General features: G+C 42.6%; 1 protein-coding gene across 2 annotated transcripts; it reads right to left on the reverse strand.

The window, feature by feature from the left end:
* Positions 1-208: 208 nt before the first annotated feature.
* Positions 209-15,491, reverse strand: plcd1a (phospholipase C, delta 1a). 2 transcript variants are annotated; one of them, XM_070985560.1, is made up of 15 exons: positions 15,243-15,491; positions 11,040-11,198; positions 7,124-7,352; positions 6,859-6,988; positions 6,504-6,732; positions 6,194-6,395; positions 5,349-5,493; positions 5,085-5,237; positions 3,824-3,973; positions 3,578-3,734; positions 3,361-3,477; positions 3,087-3,265; positions 2,362-2,497; positions 2,072-2,221; positions 209-1,195 (listed from the first exon to the last, which is right to left on the reverse strand). In XM_070985560.1, the coding sequence occupies exons 1-15, from the start codon at positions 15,271-15,273 to the stop codon at positions 1,104-1,106; spliced, it is 2,259 nt and encodes a 752-aa protein (XP_070841661.1). In that variant the 5' UTR covers positions 15,274-15,491; the 3' UTR covers positions 209-1,103. The 2 variants fall into 2 exon arrangements, with proteins under 2 accessions (XP_070841661.1, XP_070841660.1); XM_070985559.1 differs by lacking the exon at positions 15,243-15,491 and adding an exon at positions 13,972-14,229.
* Between the last annotated feature and the right edge of the window lie 1,713 nt (positions 15,492-17,204).

Raw genomic sequence — 17,204 nt, forward strand, 5'->3', positions numbered from 1 at the left:
TCATCAACTAAGTTATTGTGATTGAATATCAACATGATTGTGATCTAATTTTGAGACATGACTGACACTTGAAGATTTTTATTGATTGTTATGCTTTATATTTATCTATATTTGTCAATGTTTTATGCTGATGATTGAGTTTTCGCATATATCATTGTCATTCGCTCTGGATGAATCACTCTTATTATGAATAAACATACAAAACCTTCAATCTGTGACTCTGCTGGTTTTATTTGAAAGCTAGTGCAAATGTAGATATCCGACAGCACATACTGAACGCACTGACAGTCATGAGTTTGTCACAGAAAAACTGCTGCAGTACATCGGATGATGAAATATTTGATAAAGTGAATTATGGTTCATCATGTTTAGAACAGGTTCATATATGATACAGTTAATTCCTTGATGTGCTTATCACATCAATAGTCAAAAGGAAGTTATAAAGCATTTTAAGTCTGTTTTAAAAAATGAACGGCCACCTGAACACATGCACACAGACACAAAACATTTGCCCTTGATATCAGACTCCAGTGACCGACATCATTATGGTGTTAATATTGAAAAATAAAGAAATGTAAATCGAGACTTGTTCTAGTTAGAAAAGTCATATAACAGTAAAACAGTTGAGTGCTTGTTCTGTTGCCTGATAAATTCATTGTATGAGCATGATTTCTATGGCACTGAATGGAATATAAAGCCACAAGAAACTGAAAATTACAATACTGCTCAGAAATTACAAGCCTATTTATCTTCACCTTACTCTTCCAATCACCTTCTGATATGGCACACATAATGGCTTCCTTCAAGTTATTTCCAAGCCTGCTCTGCCAGTCATATTTTCTCTCACTCTTCCCTTGTTACCATACCCGAGCTCTCCACCAAACCTCTTATTAAAAAAGCTAAAGTTAAACAATAACAGGAAAGTGTCACACAGACAACAGTGAGTCAGCAGCTGCAGCTCTGCAGACAACAGAGTTTTTTTCCATGAAAAATCTGTGGAAACAGTCGATCAGAGTTATAGTATTTAGCTTTAAAACTGGACAAATTCCTTTAGCGTTGTCAAAGAGCGTTGCTGCTGGGGTGAAGGTTTTCCTAACACAGGCCTACTCGGCGTCGATGAGCATGACGTGCACAAACAGTCCGGCGGAGCAGATGACGTCTCCTCTCTTGGTGAGCAGCGGGATGTGGCGATATCCTGGAGAAGAGGAAGAGACTTTTAGCTCTGTCAGCAAAATATGGCAGCAGATGGGACAAAAACTGAAGTCATATGATTTACATACAGTTGTCAGCAGCTCTTCTATGGTGAAATAGTCAGAGGTTTTGTACATTAGAAGGGCAAATAAATAAGTGGAGGACACATTTTTATTGTGCAATAACGTTTCTGCTCAAAATTGCATTTTGAAGAATATAAGTATTGAGACAATATCTGAAGACTATAACATTCATTCTGAGGCTTTGCACCTTTTCACCGTGCAGGAATCGTCACGGTTTCGAGTCAGTTTTGTTATTTCCTGTCTTATGGTGAAAGTTTACCTCATGTGTCATCTTTTGATTTACTTCCTGTGTGTTCCCGCCCTTGTGATTGATTTGTGTCACCTGTCCCTCGTTTGTTTTCACCTGTGCCACAACAGGCCTCCGTCCTCACAGTGTTTTTCCTGTCTATCTTCAACAGATTGCCGTCTTACCTCATGCATGTGCATTCCAGTGTTTTCCTTGTGCTTTCTGTCATTTTGGACTTTTGCTTTGTTTTGCACTGGACCTTGCTTAACTCCTCATTTTTTGGACTTTTTACTTTGGCTTTGACCCTCACGTATCTCACCACCCATTAAGTATTTATGTTGCTTGTCACTGAAATAAATACAATTTTGCACCAGCTCTGCCTTTTTGGGTTCAACTCCTGGTTCATCTGAGACACTTTATGACAGGAATTCCTTCTTTGGACAAATTTCCAAACAACATATTTTGGTCAGCAATGCCACTGGGACAGGCTCGAGTGCAATGCCAACGGGGTAGGAGGTTCTCCTGTCTCAGCGGGGCTTGAAGAATTGTTTCTTCAGGTCCACTTTCTTACCGTTCTGTACACTGGTGAGCGGTAGACAGTACTGCCCGATGAGATCATTCTGGGACGTTGAGTCATAGTCCTCCACCACAAATCGCACCACGGCCAGCTCTGGGACGTGGACGTCAAACTGGAATCTCTCATTCCACATTGGGTTGAACCCTGCCGGGACGGATTGTTGTTAAGCTGACGCAACTCACAAAAATACTATATATATAATCTTATTTTTCTGCCAAAGTGTTTGATGTTTGCTCTGAGAGAAAGACGTCCACATCATGTGGGTTTATGAGTGTTATGCTCACCATTGTTTTCAATGTAGTGTGTCTCCTTGCTGGCGTTGTCTGCCGGGACACCGTAGACCTCCACTCTCACCAGAGGGTCAACAATGGATTTGTGTTTGTCCTTGTTGATTTTAGGTAACTGCTGAGCTGAGATGACCTTTTGTATTGAGATATGAAAACAAGCAAACATGTAGCAATCCATATACTGAACAAAAAAAATTAAGTCTACAGCACTTATAAATGCAAGAAAACTGCTAGCTTGAAAACATGGATGTAAACAGTGTAGGTGGACTCCATGCATAGATCCCCCTGTAGATATAAAGGGCTCATTCTAAGGTAACAAAAACACAATGAATACTTCTTTTCAGGTAATTGTACACTAATGAAAACATGACTGTGAATATTACATTACATTTCTGCCAATAGATCCCCAAAAATCCTCCTGGAAGCTCTATATTTGTATGCTGCTACTCTCTTGTGTTGTGATTGGTCAGACTATTTATCATTCAAACAAACATTATAAACACAGGAATGTAAGATACTGTAATGTTAGCACTTAAAGTAGATATATATTATTGCCCCACTTGGGCCTGCCCAGTCAAAAAAGTCAGGAAATGATGCTGTTGTTAGGCCTCAGGGACACACAGGAAGCTTGTGCATGTGAAGAGATGTTTGTTTAAAGGAAAACTCTGCAGGGCACCTAAAGCTAAGTCCTTCTTTCAGGTGTGACCTCAGGTAAACCTCACCATGACATGAAAGGTCTTCCTCTTCAGCCAGGGCCCTTTGGTTAGTGTGTTGGGATCGAACTGAGAGGACAGGCTTCTCAGAAATTCCGGTTTCAGGATGTAGCCACAGACACCATTTGGCAGAAACTGACCCTGGTTTAGGTGCATCTCCTTGGAGGGAGTCTGGAAGTTCAATGCCACTAAAAAAACCAAAGCCGAGAGAGAAGGGGGTGAAACCATTACTCTTAATATAACAATAACAGCTGTATGTCTGCATGTAGTAATGGGTGTGTACCTATCTGGCAGCCAACGTTCCACATGGGCAATGGGTTGTAGTTGGAGGAGTCAGTTCTGGAGCCAGCTGGGTAGATCCGACTCAGTTTGTCCATGTTGTGATGGATGTAGGCAGTACCTGCGAGACCACATCAAAACACCAATGCTTTAACACACTTTAACACTCATGAGAAACCATAATCATGCTTGTCAGTAAGGTTCATGGTGGCCATGTTCACCTGAAGTCTCAGCCAGGCTGAAAGCTTTACTCTCCTTGAAGGATGACATCTCGTAGAAGGCCTGGTTGTCCTTGGCGTGTTCAAAGCTGTTAAAATGGACACTCTTGCAGTAGATGACGATGTCTGAGAGCTGCTTGGCAAGTTTGATCTTTGATTTCTAAAAGGAGATGGGATAGTGGATCAGTTTCATTCTCTTCATTGAAAGACAAAAAAAAAGAAAATAATAATAATAAGCACTTGACACACCTTTGGTTTGGCTTTTTGGCCATTCTCCTTACACTCTGAAGCCTCATCCTCCTCAGACACAGTGTCTTCCTCTAAGGTGCTGTCGTTGCTGAAGGCAGCATCCAGTTTGTTCAACCGCTTTCCCTTGATGAGGAACTTGCCCTTCAGCTCCTGCTCAGAAACAGAGAAAATGTCTTTTTATGTGTTGTTATGCAATTTTTAAACACAAAACTCGGGACATATACTGTGCAGTAATTTGCCATTAAATGCAGGGAAGCACATTCTTACTTTTCAATAGCAAAAAAGCACGTGTTATTGGTGACTGCTCAACACGCCCTCCCAACAGCCAATGACAGAAAGGAAAGGAAAGGAATGTGTAATACATAATCATAATTTAATTTGAGGCTGACAATGCCACAGGCATTCATCCACTGGGTGCTACATCTGAACAGGCAGCCCACAAGGGCTTAGGAATGTCTCTGAAAGATGCTTTGACACGCTAGTACTTCCCTCTTTGCGTGTCTCTACCAATAATGAGAAAATGTTTCAGCTCATCAGGGAGCCCTGAGCGTCCATACTATCAAAGATATGAGGTTTAAGGAGGAAAGATGTAGGGAAAAGGAGGAAAATGGAAAAGAGAGCAAAGAAAGACACACAGGTTGAGGCCAAAAGGCTTTTTAAAGAGAGGCCGACATGTCTGAGAGGTGGGCAGTGGAAACTGCAATCATGGAACCAGTTTGTGTTAGTCTTAAATGAATGTGCGCATTCCTTGCACGTCTTGTGTGCAAACACTAAATACCAACCTCTGCTCACATAAAAATGAAATTCCACTGGCCATCAACCTCGCTTATCAAACAAGGTGCCCTCTCACACGCTACCAGGCCTCACCGTCCGATCGTGTAACGACTTATTAGTTAATAAACAACCGCCCTGAAAGTGCTCACTAAGACAAGCTAATAAAGTGCAAAACTCTTGTGTACCAACATTGACAACACACAGAAGATGAGCGGAGGTTTAAAACTGATGCTGTTTAGATTATGTGGTTCATTTGGTGCTCACATAATGGGGATGGGTGTAACTTTAATCTCATCAGCTTCCTTCCCAGACAAATCTAATAGTCCAAGTTAAAGTAAACAGGAAAGTGAAAAAAATCTGGCAGAGCGGTTCATGAACTTAGATTTTTTAGGTGCGATCTTCTGTGGGAAGGTATTTACAGCAAAGCTCTAAAGACTGTGAATGTGACGTGGTATGAATCGGTGAGCTCAGGTTAGAGGCCACACACCTCAGGTGAGGGGAAGTTGGTCGGCATGGTGTTGCCCAGAGGCTTTGTGACCAAAGCATCGCCCAGGATGGAGATCAAGTGATGGGCCATGATCTTCTGTTGGTCCACGCTGCAGTGGTTCTCCAGGGACAGGATCACTGGGTACTCAGACGTCTGGAGAAACAAAGTGAAGGTGAAGCTCAGCCTCTCCAGAATCGTATGAATGAGAGCAGGAATGGAAAATAAACGGTAAATCCAGTGCCACGGGTGATATATGTCACATACTTTGAAGGCATACTCTTTGATGGCTTTGATGACATCTCTGAAGAGCACTTTGGATGTGAGCGTGTAGCCATGGTAAATAACGGGCTCGCCGTTAGCACCGTCCCAACAGTCCAGCTCCACACAGCGACAGCTCTTCATCAGGGCTCTGCAAGTTAAAGCAGCCTTCTTGAAAACCTGCATACCACTGGGGTCACTCCCACGCATTTTCAACCAGAGGACACTAGTGTCAGTTTTGGTTCCTGCACCCTAAAGAATCCCTACCAGAACTGTTTGAAGGCCTAGCGGTTGTACACATCTGCAGTGTTGCAGTTTACATCCACATCTGTCCAGATTCATATAATATATGTAATGAAGACTTTCAGGGAAAAAGCATTAAGCAGCACAGTTTAAAGGTGGACACCCAAGATTAGTGTCACCAATTCATGATCTGACCAAATGTAAAATATGGTCACAATCTCCCCTTCTGTTCCCGAGTTATGGTGATGAATAATGGCCAGAGTGTTGTTGCAGAATGCTATGATGTCACAGTGAAGTTGACCTTTGACCTTTTGGATATAAAATGTCTTCGCTTCATTTTAACCTAGCAGACATTTTTGTGAAATATAGACAAAATTAGCAAGCGAATTCTTGAGTTATGGCCAAAAAATGTGTTTTGTAAGGTCACAGGGACCTTTGACCACCAAAGTCTGATCAGTCCAATGAACATTTGCGCTAAACATGAAGAAAATTCCTTTGAGGGAGAGAATATGAGCAAAATACTTCACTGTCAAGCTGCTTTTATGAAGAACTAATACTATTAGCATGATGGGGTTAAGCTGCTAAAGTATGTTGCTTTAAATAGTTACTTTATGTAGGCTTCTGTGCTGCTGGGTCCTTTGAGTTGGTCCTCCATCAGGTATGTGTTGTGGGAGGAGGAGATGTAGTAATGGTTGAGAGGCTGCGTCATGTCCTGATACACGTGTTTATGAGCCGGGTTGAGGATGGAGCCTTCCTCTTGGTGCAGGTACATCAGGAAGCCATCTTTGGTCATGCGATTCTTCTCCTTCGCTGGTGGACAGAGGACAGACATGATGATGAAACATGTTAATGCATGTTTGTTCTCTGTGGTATTGTATAAAGCCCCAAAGACGAATGACTTTTTTGAGTTAACCCTACCTGTCCCGTCCACCTCGTGTTTTTCGATCAGTTTGAGAGCGTCCTCCATGGACGCCTGGTCCCTCTGCTCGTTTAGCAGGAAGTTGAGCAGGTCTGTGGCGCTCATTTGACCGTCTGTTTGAGCGTAATTCTCGTAAATCACATCTATCTCCTCTCGGTGTGTCAGCAGGTCGTAGAAGTGCTTGATCTCTGAGCCCTCCAACGAGCCTGAATTGGACTTGTCGCATTTCTATGAAACATGAGATATGATGGACCAATCATACAAAAAGACTTTTGATGTGAGGTTTATGGATAATACACTGATCTTAAAATGTAGATGTGTGGGATACAAAGGACCGTTCATGAAATCTCTCACCTTGAAAATTTCCTCTGCATAACTGTCGTCCACTTCGATGTTGATCTGTCGCAGGAAGTGCTTCAGCTCCTTCAGGGTCATCTTGTTGTCCTCATTCTTGTCTGCTTTCCGCATGCAGTTGATGATCCAGCTGGCATTTGGATGTAAGGATCTGGTTTGCACGTGTTTTGTGGAACTACACAACTCAACTGAAGCACTTACAAAGAAGAAAACAACAAATCATGTATTGTAAGCACATTTCCCAGGCAGACTTTGTCAAGGATACTGCTCGCTCTTCTGCTGGCGGCTGAGGTTTTGCATATTGTTGATGATCTTCTCTATGCCATTGACCCATTGTTTCGCCTCCACCCCACTGGCTGCCAGCAGGTCCAGATTTTTCTTGCGGCCCTTGAAGATGATGGAGAAGCATCGGTCTTCAACAGAGGGCTCGGTGTGTTTGTTGAGCCCCTCTGACTGACGGCCCTTGCGCACTGAATCAATGTCATCAATGGAGACTGTTTGGAGAGAGGAAGCGGTTTGTTAGGAAGTCTGGTCCTTGAGACATCACCAACGGTTGCTTTGATAATAACTGGAGTCTGCAGACGTCAGCTCTCCAAACACTAGAATTCACACAGAGAGAAGCCTGAGCAAGTCCTAACAGCGCTGTAATTGCAAAAAAGACAAAATTCAGATCATTTAAACGTCTAGTTAAATTGAGTTTGATTTGCAAACTAATAAGACAAAGGTGGAAACTCCCTGTCTGGATTACAGACAAAATCAAATGAAGTTCTCCTTTGTCTGTCCTCACAATCTGATATAGTTTCAGCATGACATAATAAAATATTTGCATTATGAAATGTAGGTTTATGAGAAACAATCTTTAGCAATGAACTGTCATTTATTTATTTAAAAAATGAAGAGACAGAAGAGACACAGTTGCAAAAGATAATCTATGTTTTTAATGTAAATTCTACATTGGACTGTGTTTTGCATTGAGGCTTTAAGTGCTTTTCCATTGATCGCCTGTCATCAGCAGTGGTAATTACTGTTAATGGCTCTGTTAGATCCATATATAATTTTGAGTGTGATATTTGGGCACAGCCACGAAGCAGCTGGTGGTGACATTTGACTCCTCGAAGCAAACTTGATAACTCTTCCTTAGACAAGTCGGTATCTTGGGGCTGCAGACTTTTTATCCTGATGGGAACGTCAGAGTGCCAGAAACTGTTTTTCAGCCTTATCTACAGGAAGGCTTTTGTTTCTGTGTGGTAGCTGACTTCTGTGGCCTTCACTCACAAGGCACACGGCGACAGATAAAAACATATAACTCTTCAGCAGCAGCCTACAAGCACACTGGATGTTTGGAGGATGGCGCAGCAGTCTGGGTTTGACCCCAAAGCAGTTTATCTTAATGCAGAAACAACTGGTTTTTGGGCAAACGCCTTATAATGTTTCTGTGGCAAACATGTTTGAAAACAGTTGCCTATGTGCAAATCCAGCAGCAATGTTAGTTAAATACCAAACACTCACCTACCAAACATGTTACATAACAACAGTAGGCTGAGCACACATGTTGCTACCAAGTTTGAGTCCGTCTGAGCCTCAGAGATGATCTCTCAGACATTTTGTTGGTGTCCGCTGAACAACCCAAACACATTCCACTGAGATCTGATTGCTGCACTTAACAATAGTTTGATGCAATCTGGCCTCCCTTGATCTTCTTGCCTCACGGACTGGCACACATAAAACACTGTGATCTCATTTCTAGCCCTAAAAAACATGTTGTATCAGACGCTCAAATAGACTGAAGGTCTCAGCACATACAGCCTGTTTTTATCCACACATCGGGGGCCAGTTCTGTTGTTGAGCAGCTTAAAGTACGGAAGAGCATGTACCCCTTGTAACAAAACAGCAAAGACCATAGGCTTAGCGAAGAGGCCATATGTTGTAGCTGGGTTACAATCAGTGTTTCTACCCTTTGCATCCCAGAGTTGGAGAGTCAAATGAAGAGCAACCATTGTTCCTGTGAGAACTGGAGACTATCTAAGGGCAGGATGAATCTAAAGGTCAGGCTACTCGAACAGCAAAACACAACAGTGAGGGGGCGGCATGGCGAAATGCACCAAAGGTTTCATGGTGTACTCTCAGCTGACTGCTAGATGAACAAAATACCTTGGAGGCACTCACCAGAAGAGCAGTGTTTGTTTAATCTGCACATGCACATTATCCCCAGCAAAACAGGCCTCTGAAGAGGAGTTTAGGGTTGTGAATTTGGATCATTTTCAGAGAATCCCATCTGGAGAGCCGACCCACAATGTCCGAGTCTTGTCATCCGCGTCACACTGGCATTGCTTAAATACCAGATGAAATTTCACACAATGAGATTATTGTGGCAGCCCAGACAAAGTTCATGCTGCTGTTTCTAAACCTCAACATTTAGCAGTGAAGAGGCTGTTTCCCAGAGAGCGGGAGCCTTAGTTAGCCACATCAGTGAATGAATAAAGTTGACCTGAAGGTTAATCTTCAGCTTGGAGTTGAAGTGGGAAGTTAACAGATATTATACACAAAATAAACTTTGTGGAATGGCACGCAAAACAGTAACCACCTACTTACCCTATCTGTCAGCCTTTGACGTGAATATCGTTTAGTCAAATTCTGATCTGATAAGTCTGCAAACACCTTTATCTGTGTGACAAATATCAGACCGATGGTTATACAAGGGAAGAGTCTCATGGGATGTGTGTGTGTTATCTTTATGGAGAACGTAAAGCCTCCGACATCTACCTCGTACGACCCTGACAGTGTGTATCTGTGGATGCTATCAAGGCGAATGACAGTCAGTGAGTGTGGGAACAAACAGAGCTTTCCAGTCTGCGGGGACCAATGAGAAGGGATCCAGAGTGGAGGGCTTTTTTTGGATCAGAGTGTGGATGATTTACAGGCTTTAAATCTCAGTTCTGCACTGGCCAAAATCTGTCCGTCGCATTGAACTGTGTCAATGATGTTTACTGATCTAAGTCAGGAATCTTTTAATTTTGGACTTGTACTGTTGTACTGCAGCCAAAACATGCCATGAACACCACACTGACTCATGATCGTCTTAAAGACCTTTATATGAACAGCCTCTTCACTTAGATGCTCAATTCAGATGAGGAAAAACTAGAGAAAAACCTCAGCGAGAGCGACAGAGGAGAGATCTCTGTTCCAGCACACAGACAGACATGCAAACAATGTTTTATGTATAAACAATCAGTGTTGACACAAGATGCAGAACATCAATGTGGGCAAGCAGAATGACCATTTATAACAGGACTACCCACTGATAACACTGAACCTATGGCAGCAGATGAATCTGGTTAAAAACAATACGTGCTGTCCTCCCACGCTCTCTTACCTTGTGCCAAAGCACTTTAGAGCTGATCGGTAATTGTGGTTTGCTAAAGCCCACAGGAAAGCAATAAAACACGCAGGCTTATTTCCGTAAACAAGGAAATGCCTGCGAACACAAGGCCCATCTCTAAGCGAGTTTGGTCGTGTTAAAAAACGGCTTTGACTCATGACCGTTCACACAACGCCATTGCTTGATATCGCCTCTGTGTGTGTTATCTATTGTGTCTGTATGGGGAATATAAGGCGCACCGCTCTGCCTTTCAGTGTTTGTTCAAGGGTGAGGCTCAGGGCAGAGGTTATCAGCCCTGGTAGCAGCAGCCGCTGCCAGGATGGGAGATAAATCAGAGCTACCAGAAGCCCAGAGGACGCATACATACATTCACACCCTGACAGTGGACCACTGAACCAGAAATCAGAGGAAAATAATCTCTCTCACACACACGGACAAACAGCCAGGATTCACACTGGTATTTTCCAGTCTGTCTTTGGCTGCTGTATCTGTGTGAGTTGTTTCCATTTCACCACCACATCTCACATATTCTGGAGCACCAGTGGGATTTGAAGGGTGTGTTTGTGTGCGCGCTGTAGAGCAACAAGCTCTATTGTTGAAATCTGAAAGGACTCTGAGCTGACAGAATAAGAAGGATGTACGGGTAAGTAAAATAAAATGACTTGCAGAACTCAGAGGGAGGGAAGTTTAATAGAGCTTCCCCCCAGTGTGTGAATTATGTAAATGAAATCCTATTTTGCTCACACACAAAAGCAGAATTATGCAAACACACGCATGTAAGCCAGAAGAAGATGTCACTCACAGGTCTGGTTTCGCTTGAATGTTTTGTGGGATTCATGCCAGAATGTTTTGCAGTCTTCCTGCAGTTTGAAGAAGCGGTTCTTCTTCCAGGAGCTCGAGCGAATCTTGACCAAATCCCCACCGACCAGCAGGAACTGGAGATCCGCATCTCCCTCCAAACCTGCAGGAGTGGCGAGGTTGGAGAGAGGTCTCACACAAATCTAGATGACCGGTAATGTTAGGTGCATGAACAAGGGAAATTATCACATTGTTATTAAGGAGAGATAAGTGTTAGTGTATGTTTCGAATAAACAGGTTTCATATTCTCCTGAAAGTTTGCATTTCACTTCCATAAAGCTTCAAAAAGAACAGACAAAATCACAGCAGTGCAGGCTGAGATATCCTCCAGAGCTCCAGAAATGCTTGACATACATTTACCATAACGCAACAAACAGCATCTGTCTGCTCAACCCTCCCTGCCTCCACTTGGTAACACAGGTATAATACCTGTTTTACCATATTCAGCGTTCCAAGGCCACTCAGCTGGGAATGACTGACATTTGACTTGTTTTACATTCAGTTAAATCAAACTTTTTTTTGACAATTTAATAATTATACTTAGAGAAGGGAGGGAAAAGGTTTAAAATAAGGTGAATATTATCTCTTCATAGAGTATTCTAGACTAAATTGGCCATAACGTGTAAAATCAGTGGTGTGGCCCTTTAAGCAGGGGTGGAAGAAGTATTTAGATCCTTTACTTCAGTTCAAATACTAATACCACGCCATGAAAATACTCAATACAAGACAAAGTCCTGCATTCAAAACCTCACTTAAGTATGTATGTATTATCAGCAACATGTACTTATAGTATGAGAAGTAAAAGTACTTATTGCACATTAAAATGATCCCTTTTATATCTGATGTTTTTTGATTCATATCACTGCTACATTCATGTGTCTGTTGCATTTTACTGCTATAGATACTATTTCTATACTATGTACTATTCTACTATACTTTAATCTAGAGCAATGCATCATATTCTATAACATCATCGTATGTGTGTGACAACCACGTATCTCTAAAAAGGCAACACTTCGTTTACAACTCATCCAGTTTTTAAATAGTTTATTTATCTAAGAAGTAGGAGAATTTTATCAACCCATAAAGGAACAAAGCTGTAAACAAAGATGTCAGACAAATATAGTGGAGTAAAAGCTCAGTATTTTCCTCTGAGACGTAGTGGAAAAGAAGAATAAAGTTGCATAAAATTGAACGACCCAAGTGGACTTACTTTTCCTTATATATATTATATTATATATTTTGTACTATTAATTTTGTCTGAAAAAGACCCTGTAGTTTGATGACAGATGTGAGCACAGTCAGCTGACTGATGTGTAACATCAACAGCACATTGTTTCACACAGCATTTGTCAACCGATGATCCGTGCCAGTGGCTTATCTGTCAGGTGAAGTAATCTGCTGATTAATGGCTTTCTGAGAAGGGTGTGTGGCCTCCACTGAAAGAATGATTCACAATTCATTTCTGACATTAAGCCACTGTAAGTTCGTAGACAGATGTTAGCAGAGCAACGTTTAGTTTATTTGTTTCCCGGCTGTGCAGATGTGAAGTAATCCTGGTGTTTGTCACACGGGTGGGACTCATCTCTGCATGCACATTTTGCATCACACAAGCTTAAAATACTTGTTAACGGAGGAGTTGAGTCAAAAATGTGTATTAACTTATATCCTCTCAGTAATCAGGGCATTTGAGGATAGCTGTAGTACATCCACTGTACTCAGCTGGGACTGTGTCAGAGTCGTGGGCATGACCACAACATTACAGACATTTTTTTCCCCGGATCCCAGCACAGACCCACAGAGGCTGTTTATGAGCTTCTGGCCTCTCTGCAGCCAGGGAGGAGGATGGGGCAAAGCAGCTCGAGAGCTCTGACACCGCCTCTGCTCAGTCAGGCTTTCTTAACTCCATCGGCTTCTCCTTGATTGTCATGTAGTCTGCTTTGCCGTGAAGAAGAGGTGCCTTAATGTTATGGAAACACAACAACCACATCTGTGATTCGTAACGCTTCCTCAAATCATAAAAAGTGAGTCATATGGTGCATTTGGAGCATTTTTCGTGAGGTTTCTTTTCCGTCTTTTCAGAGTAATCAGTTTCATATGCAAAGCTGGATAAGAAATGATCTTAAACCCACAGTAATACTGCCTACACCCTGTGAGGCAAGCTAGGGCAAGAGGAATCAAGGTTAAATAACAGGGAGTGATCGCTGGAGGGAATTTTGATAAGGGTTCACATAAAACCTGAGTGGGAGTCTGAGACCTGTCTTTGGACTCTGAATAATACTTTGTGTTTTTCCAGTAAATAACTGAGATTTGAGGAAACTTTTCACAGGGACAACTGCTCCAAATGTCCCATTTATGAATGCCAAATGAAAAGCTGAATTTCCTTCATCTATTGACTTTAACAGCCAAACTCAGCAGCTCTAGCTGAGTGCTGTTTGCTCTGGAGAGTTTGCTTTGTGTTGCTCTGCTGTGCTCTCCTTCAAAATGACTAATGCATCATACAAGTTAAGAGGCACAAAATGTCAAGAAGACACACCACAGCGGATTTCCCCTCGGCTCATCAAGCTCTTTTTAGGGTTTCCTGTGTTGGTCTCAATTTCTAAAAAGAACGAGACGGACGTGTCATTTACTTCAGCCTCCTCTGAGGTGTCACCACGGCAGAAAGAAAGAATCCAGCGCTCCAGGCGAGGAGGAAGCCTTGATCAAGCCTCTTTAGTGAACTGCATATTGCCTCCCAGCCAGGCGACTCACTCTGCAGGTTACATATGATCAGCGAATTACATTAAGTGTATACATGCGTGCGTGTGTGCGCGCGCGCTGTGTGGTGGCGGAATAACCCTTGCGCGCGTCCTTTGCACCTTTTGGGGGGGACTCACCTAGGCGTTTTCCATTCTCCTGCGCAACTTTTTTCACCTGCTCCTGGAAAGCCTGCTCCTGGGATTTTGTCCTCTTCGGACGTTTATGTAAACAAGACATGGTTGACTAACTTTTCCTTTTTAAAAAAGTAGAATATATAAGTATATCCAGCCGCTGTTTAATCTGTGCTCGGTGTGGAAGAGAAGCAGCCACCACGTAGTCGCCCCCCCTCCTCATGGGGCGGATCTAAGTTTATCTACTGCCCTGTTGTATTCCCTGCAGCGCTGTCCGTCTGTGCGCCCTCAGAGGACTGAAGAACGAGTCTTCGTGGCGATTTAGCCTCAGTCTTGAAATCTTATATTGAAACATCTTAATGCCAGTGGGTTGGGACACCTTTTGATTGGCGCAGTGGGAAACATAAAAAACACTGACAATCTTAGGCAGCAACGAGGAGCCTCACTCCTGGGATGATTTCATTGCTTAAAGAAAAGCGCATGACATTAAATGCTACATGATGCGTTTAAATGCAGGTTAAATTGTCTTGATGCGCACTTTTTTTTGGTATGAACTTGGCTGCATGCACGAGCTTCTATTCACAAAGTGAATAACAATGTTTGCATGCTGTGCTGTGAAATAGCGCCATCGCATGGTAGAGATGCATGAAAATGAAACCGTGATTTTTGGTATCTGAAAACTTTTTGGTTTTCAGTCCAGATCTGAATCTCTATGAACATGTTTCCGCGTGTTTCGAGGTTGCTAAAAACACACACCGCACGTGTCGCCTGTCCTTCAAAAAGTTTTTGCAAGTCACCCATCATCCCCAAAGCCAAATAAGCAGAGTGGTTAGACATGTCATCTGCGTGCATGTGGGATTCTCCAATGTGTGGAGCGTGAATCGTCGTGGAAAAAGGGACATGCCACCAAACCAAACCAAACCAAAGTCCTAAACCTAAATATCTAGAAGACATGTCTGCTTTAAGGGAAGGCAACATGCATCCAGTGTTGTGTGAACAGCATTAAGTACATGTTGGCATTTATTTTTGTGAAGAAATCACAAATATAAACATCAACAAATGTAGCTCTGTAACACTTTTCGGTTATTCTTTGATTACATACCTTTAAAATAATATCTCTCTCACGCACACACAAACAATACTTATTTCACACATTAACATCAGGCTGAATATTCCCGACTCCACCCTGTGGAAAACACTTCAGCAGGTGAGCTCTTAGAATTAAACAGGCATTAAAGCGAAGCCTGCAAGCTGTGCGTCACCACGCACCAACTCACCATGTTTCCCAGCTGTGCCATTTTGCTCCATCGTGGTTTCAGTCCGAACAAATCACCATGCGCCGGGCCAAAGTCCTCTTTCTCCTCCAGAGTAGTGCCGACTATATTATAGGAGCTATCACAAGCATGAACACTTGCCTGTGCGTCCTGCGTGGGGAATAATCCAATCTGTGTCCCCCTCTGAGCCGACCCACGCAGTGCGCAGTTAATTCCAACCCATCAGGCTCTCAGTCCACACCCACTGCAACACCGGTCTGACAAGTACAACGCTGCTCTTGTGACTTTTCAGTCAGCTCCCTTTGGATACACCTTTGGGTGGAAATCTACCAATAAACTGGAAACAAGCACTTGCACAAGGTCCACTGTAAACTTGATAAGATAATGTTAAATGGAGACTTTTCTGTATGTGCCTTCTCTCGGTGTTGTGGTTGTTCTGTGGCGTTTAGGCACAAAGAGTGTGATTTGATTAATTTAGGGTGTTGCCTTCGTCTAGCACAGACCTGCCATTTAGAGTCTGAAGTGTACTGTTGCCTCGCCCCTCTACCTTTATACACAGCACAGTTAATGTTAGGAGTAACAACACTTCACGTCACTCCATGTGTGTAGTCATCATTACTGGAATACCTAAGGTCTTTACCCAATCTGATAGCAGCTGAAAGCACCAATCCTGAGTAGAAATCCCAGCACAGCGTTTGGCTGAGTGTTGATTCAAACAGAAATATGTGCTAAAGCAACAAATCAAAGCTAAGTGAGCAGGTTTTGCTTGTCATGCATGCCTAGCCCATCTCTTGTGAACACAAAAACGCTCTTTCTGGACACTGGCGAATTATAAAAGGGGTCTTGGACTTCTTTTCTTGTTAGCATCACGAATCTGCTAGGATGAGGCAGTCGTAGTAGGAAAACAGTGTTTGTGCACTGGATGCACATTGTTAGCATGTAATATATGAGGGCCTGGACAGATCCCTCTTTGTGCCTCTCTATTATCAATGTCTGCCAGCTTGTTCTGTCCTATGAACTCTCACGCTGAGGCAAGTCTCGTGAAAAAAACACAGCTCTGTCTGGCAAACCACGAGGCCCGACGAAGTGAGCTCAACAATTGCCTCTTTGAGATCCCACTTGAGCGCCGCATGAGCTGATCAGCACAGTCAAGGGTTTTGTTTTGGGTGTTTAGATTTTGGGAATCTTGGCCTCCTAAACAAAAAAAGCTTAACCATGTGTTTGAAAAGCATCGGTTGTTACATCAACCAGACTTTTTGCATAAAGCTCAGCAAGACTTTGCATGACACAATGTGCTGAAACCATCCTAACATAAGCCTTTTCAGTATTTGTTTGTACCTCTTCATTGTACAAGGGAAGCCTGATACTCTTTCTAGGCTGCTTCATGCAAAAAAGCACACATACCACACAGACACACCTCATGTGACAGCACAGTATGTGGGTGTGACTGTGTAATTAACATGTTGCATCTGGCCTCAGGAAGTCATCTGGCTCATGGTTCAATGTGAAAATCAGGAAATAGTTATTAATGAAAATGATTCTAATTCAATGAAATTCATTAATCTTTAATCATTCACTCTGTGCACCGTGTATTGATCAGTTTCAGCTTGAGAAAGCTGGTTGAAAAATATACATCTGGAAATCCTGACTTTAAGTTTTATCGCTTCGAGTGAGGAGGTGAATGCATATCCCACAGATCATTGAGTAAACTTAAATGTGCTGCAGAGGACAATTAATAGATTCAACTTATTCAATGATCTTATTCAGTAACTTTCAGAACAGAGCCATCAATTATCTCTGAATTACTGATTTAGTTCATGGTTCAAAATTTGAAGACAGCAAGGACATGTATTCACCAGGAGCGAGTCTCTGACTCAGCAGGGTCCTGGCCAAGGCAGGCAGCAGCACAAGTACACTTTGGAAGGAGTTAAAAATAATAATTAAGACAAAAACAAAGAACCGATC

This window comes from Chaetodon trifascialis, chromosome 18, assembly GCF_039877785.1.
Source record: "Chaetodon trifascialis isolate fChaTrf1 chromosome 18, fChaTrf1.hap1, whole genome shotgun sequence".
Classification (NCBI taxonomy): Eukaryota; Metazoa; Chordata; class Actinopteri; order Chaetodontiformes; family Chaetodontidae; genus Chaetodon; species Chaetodon trifascialis.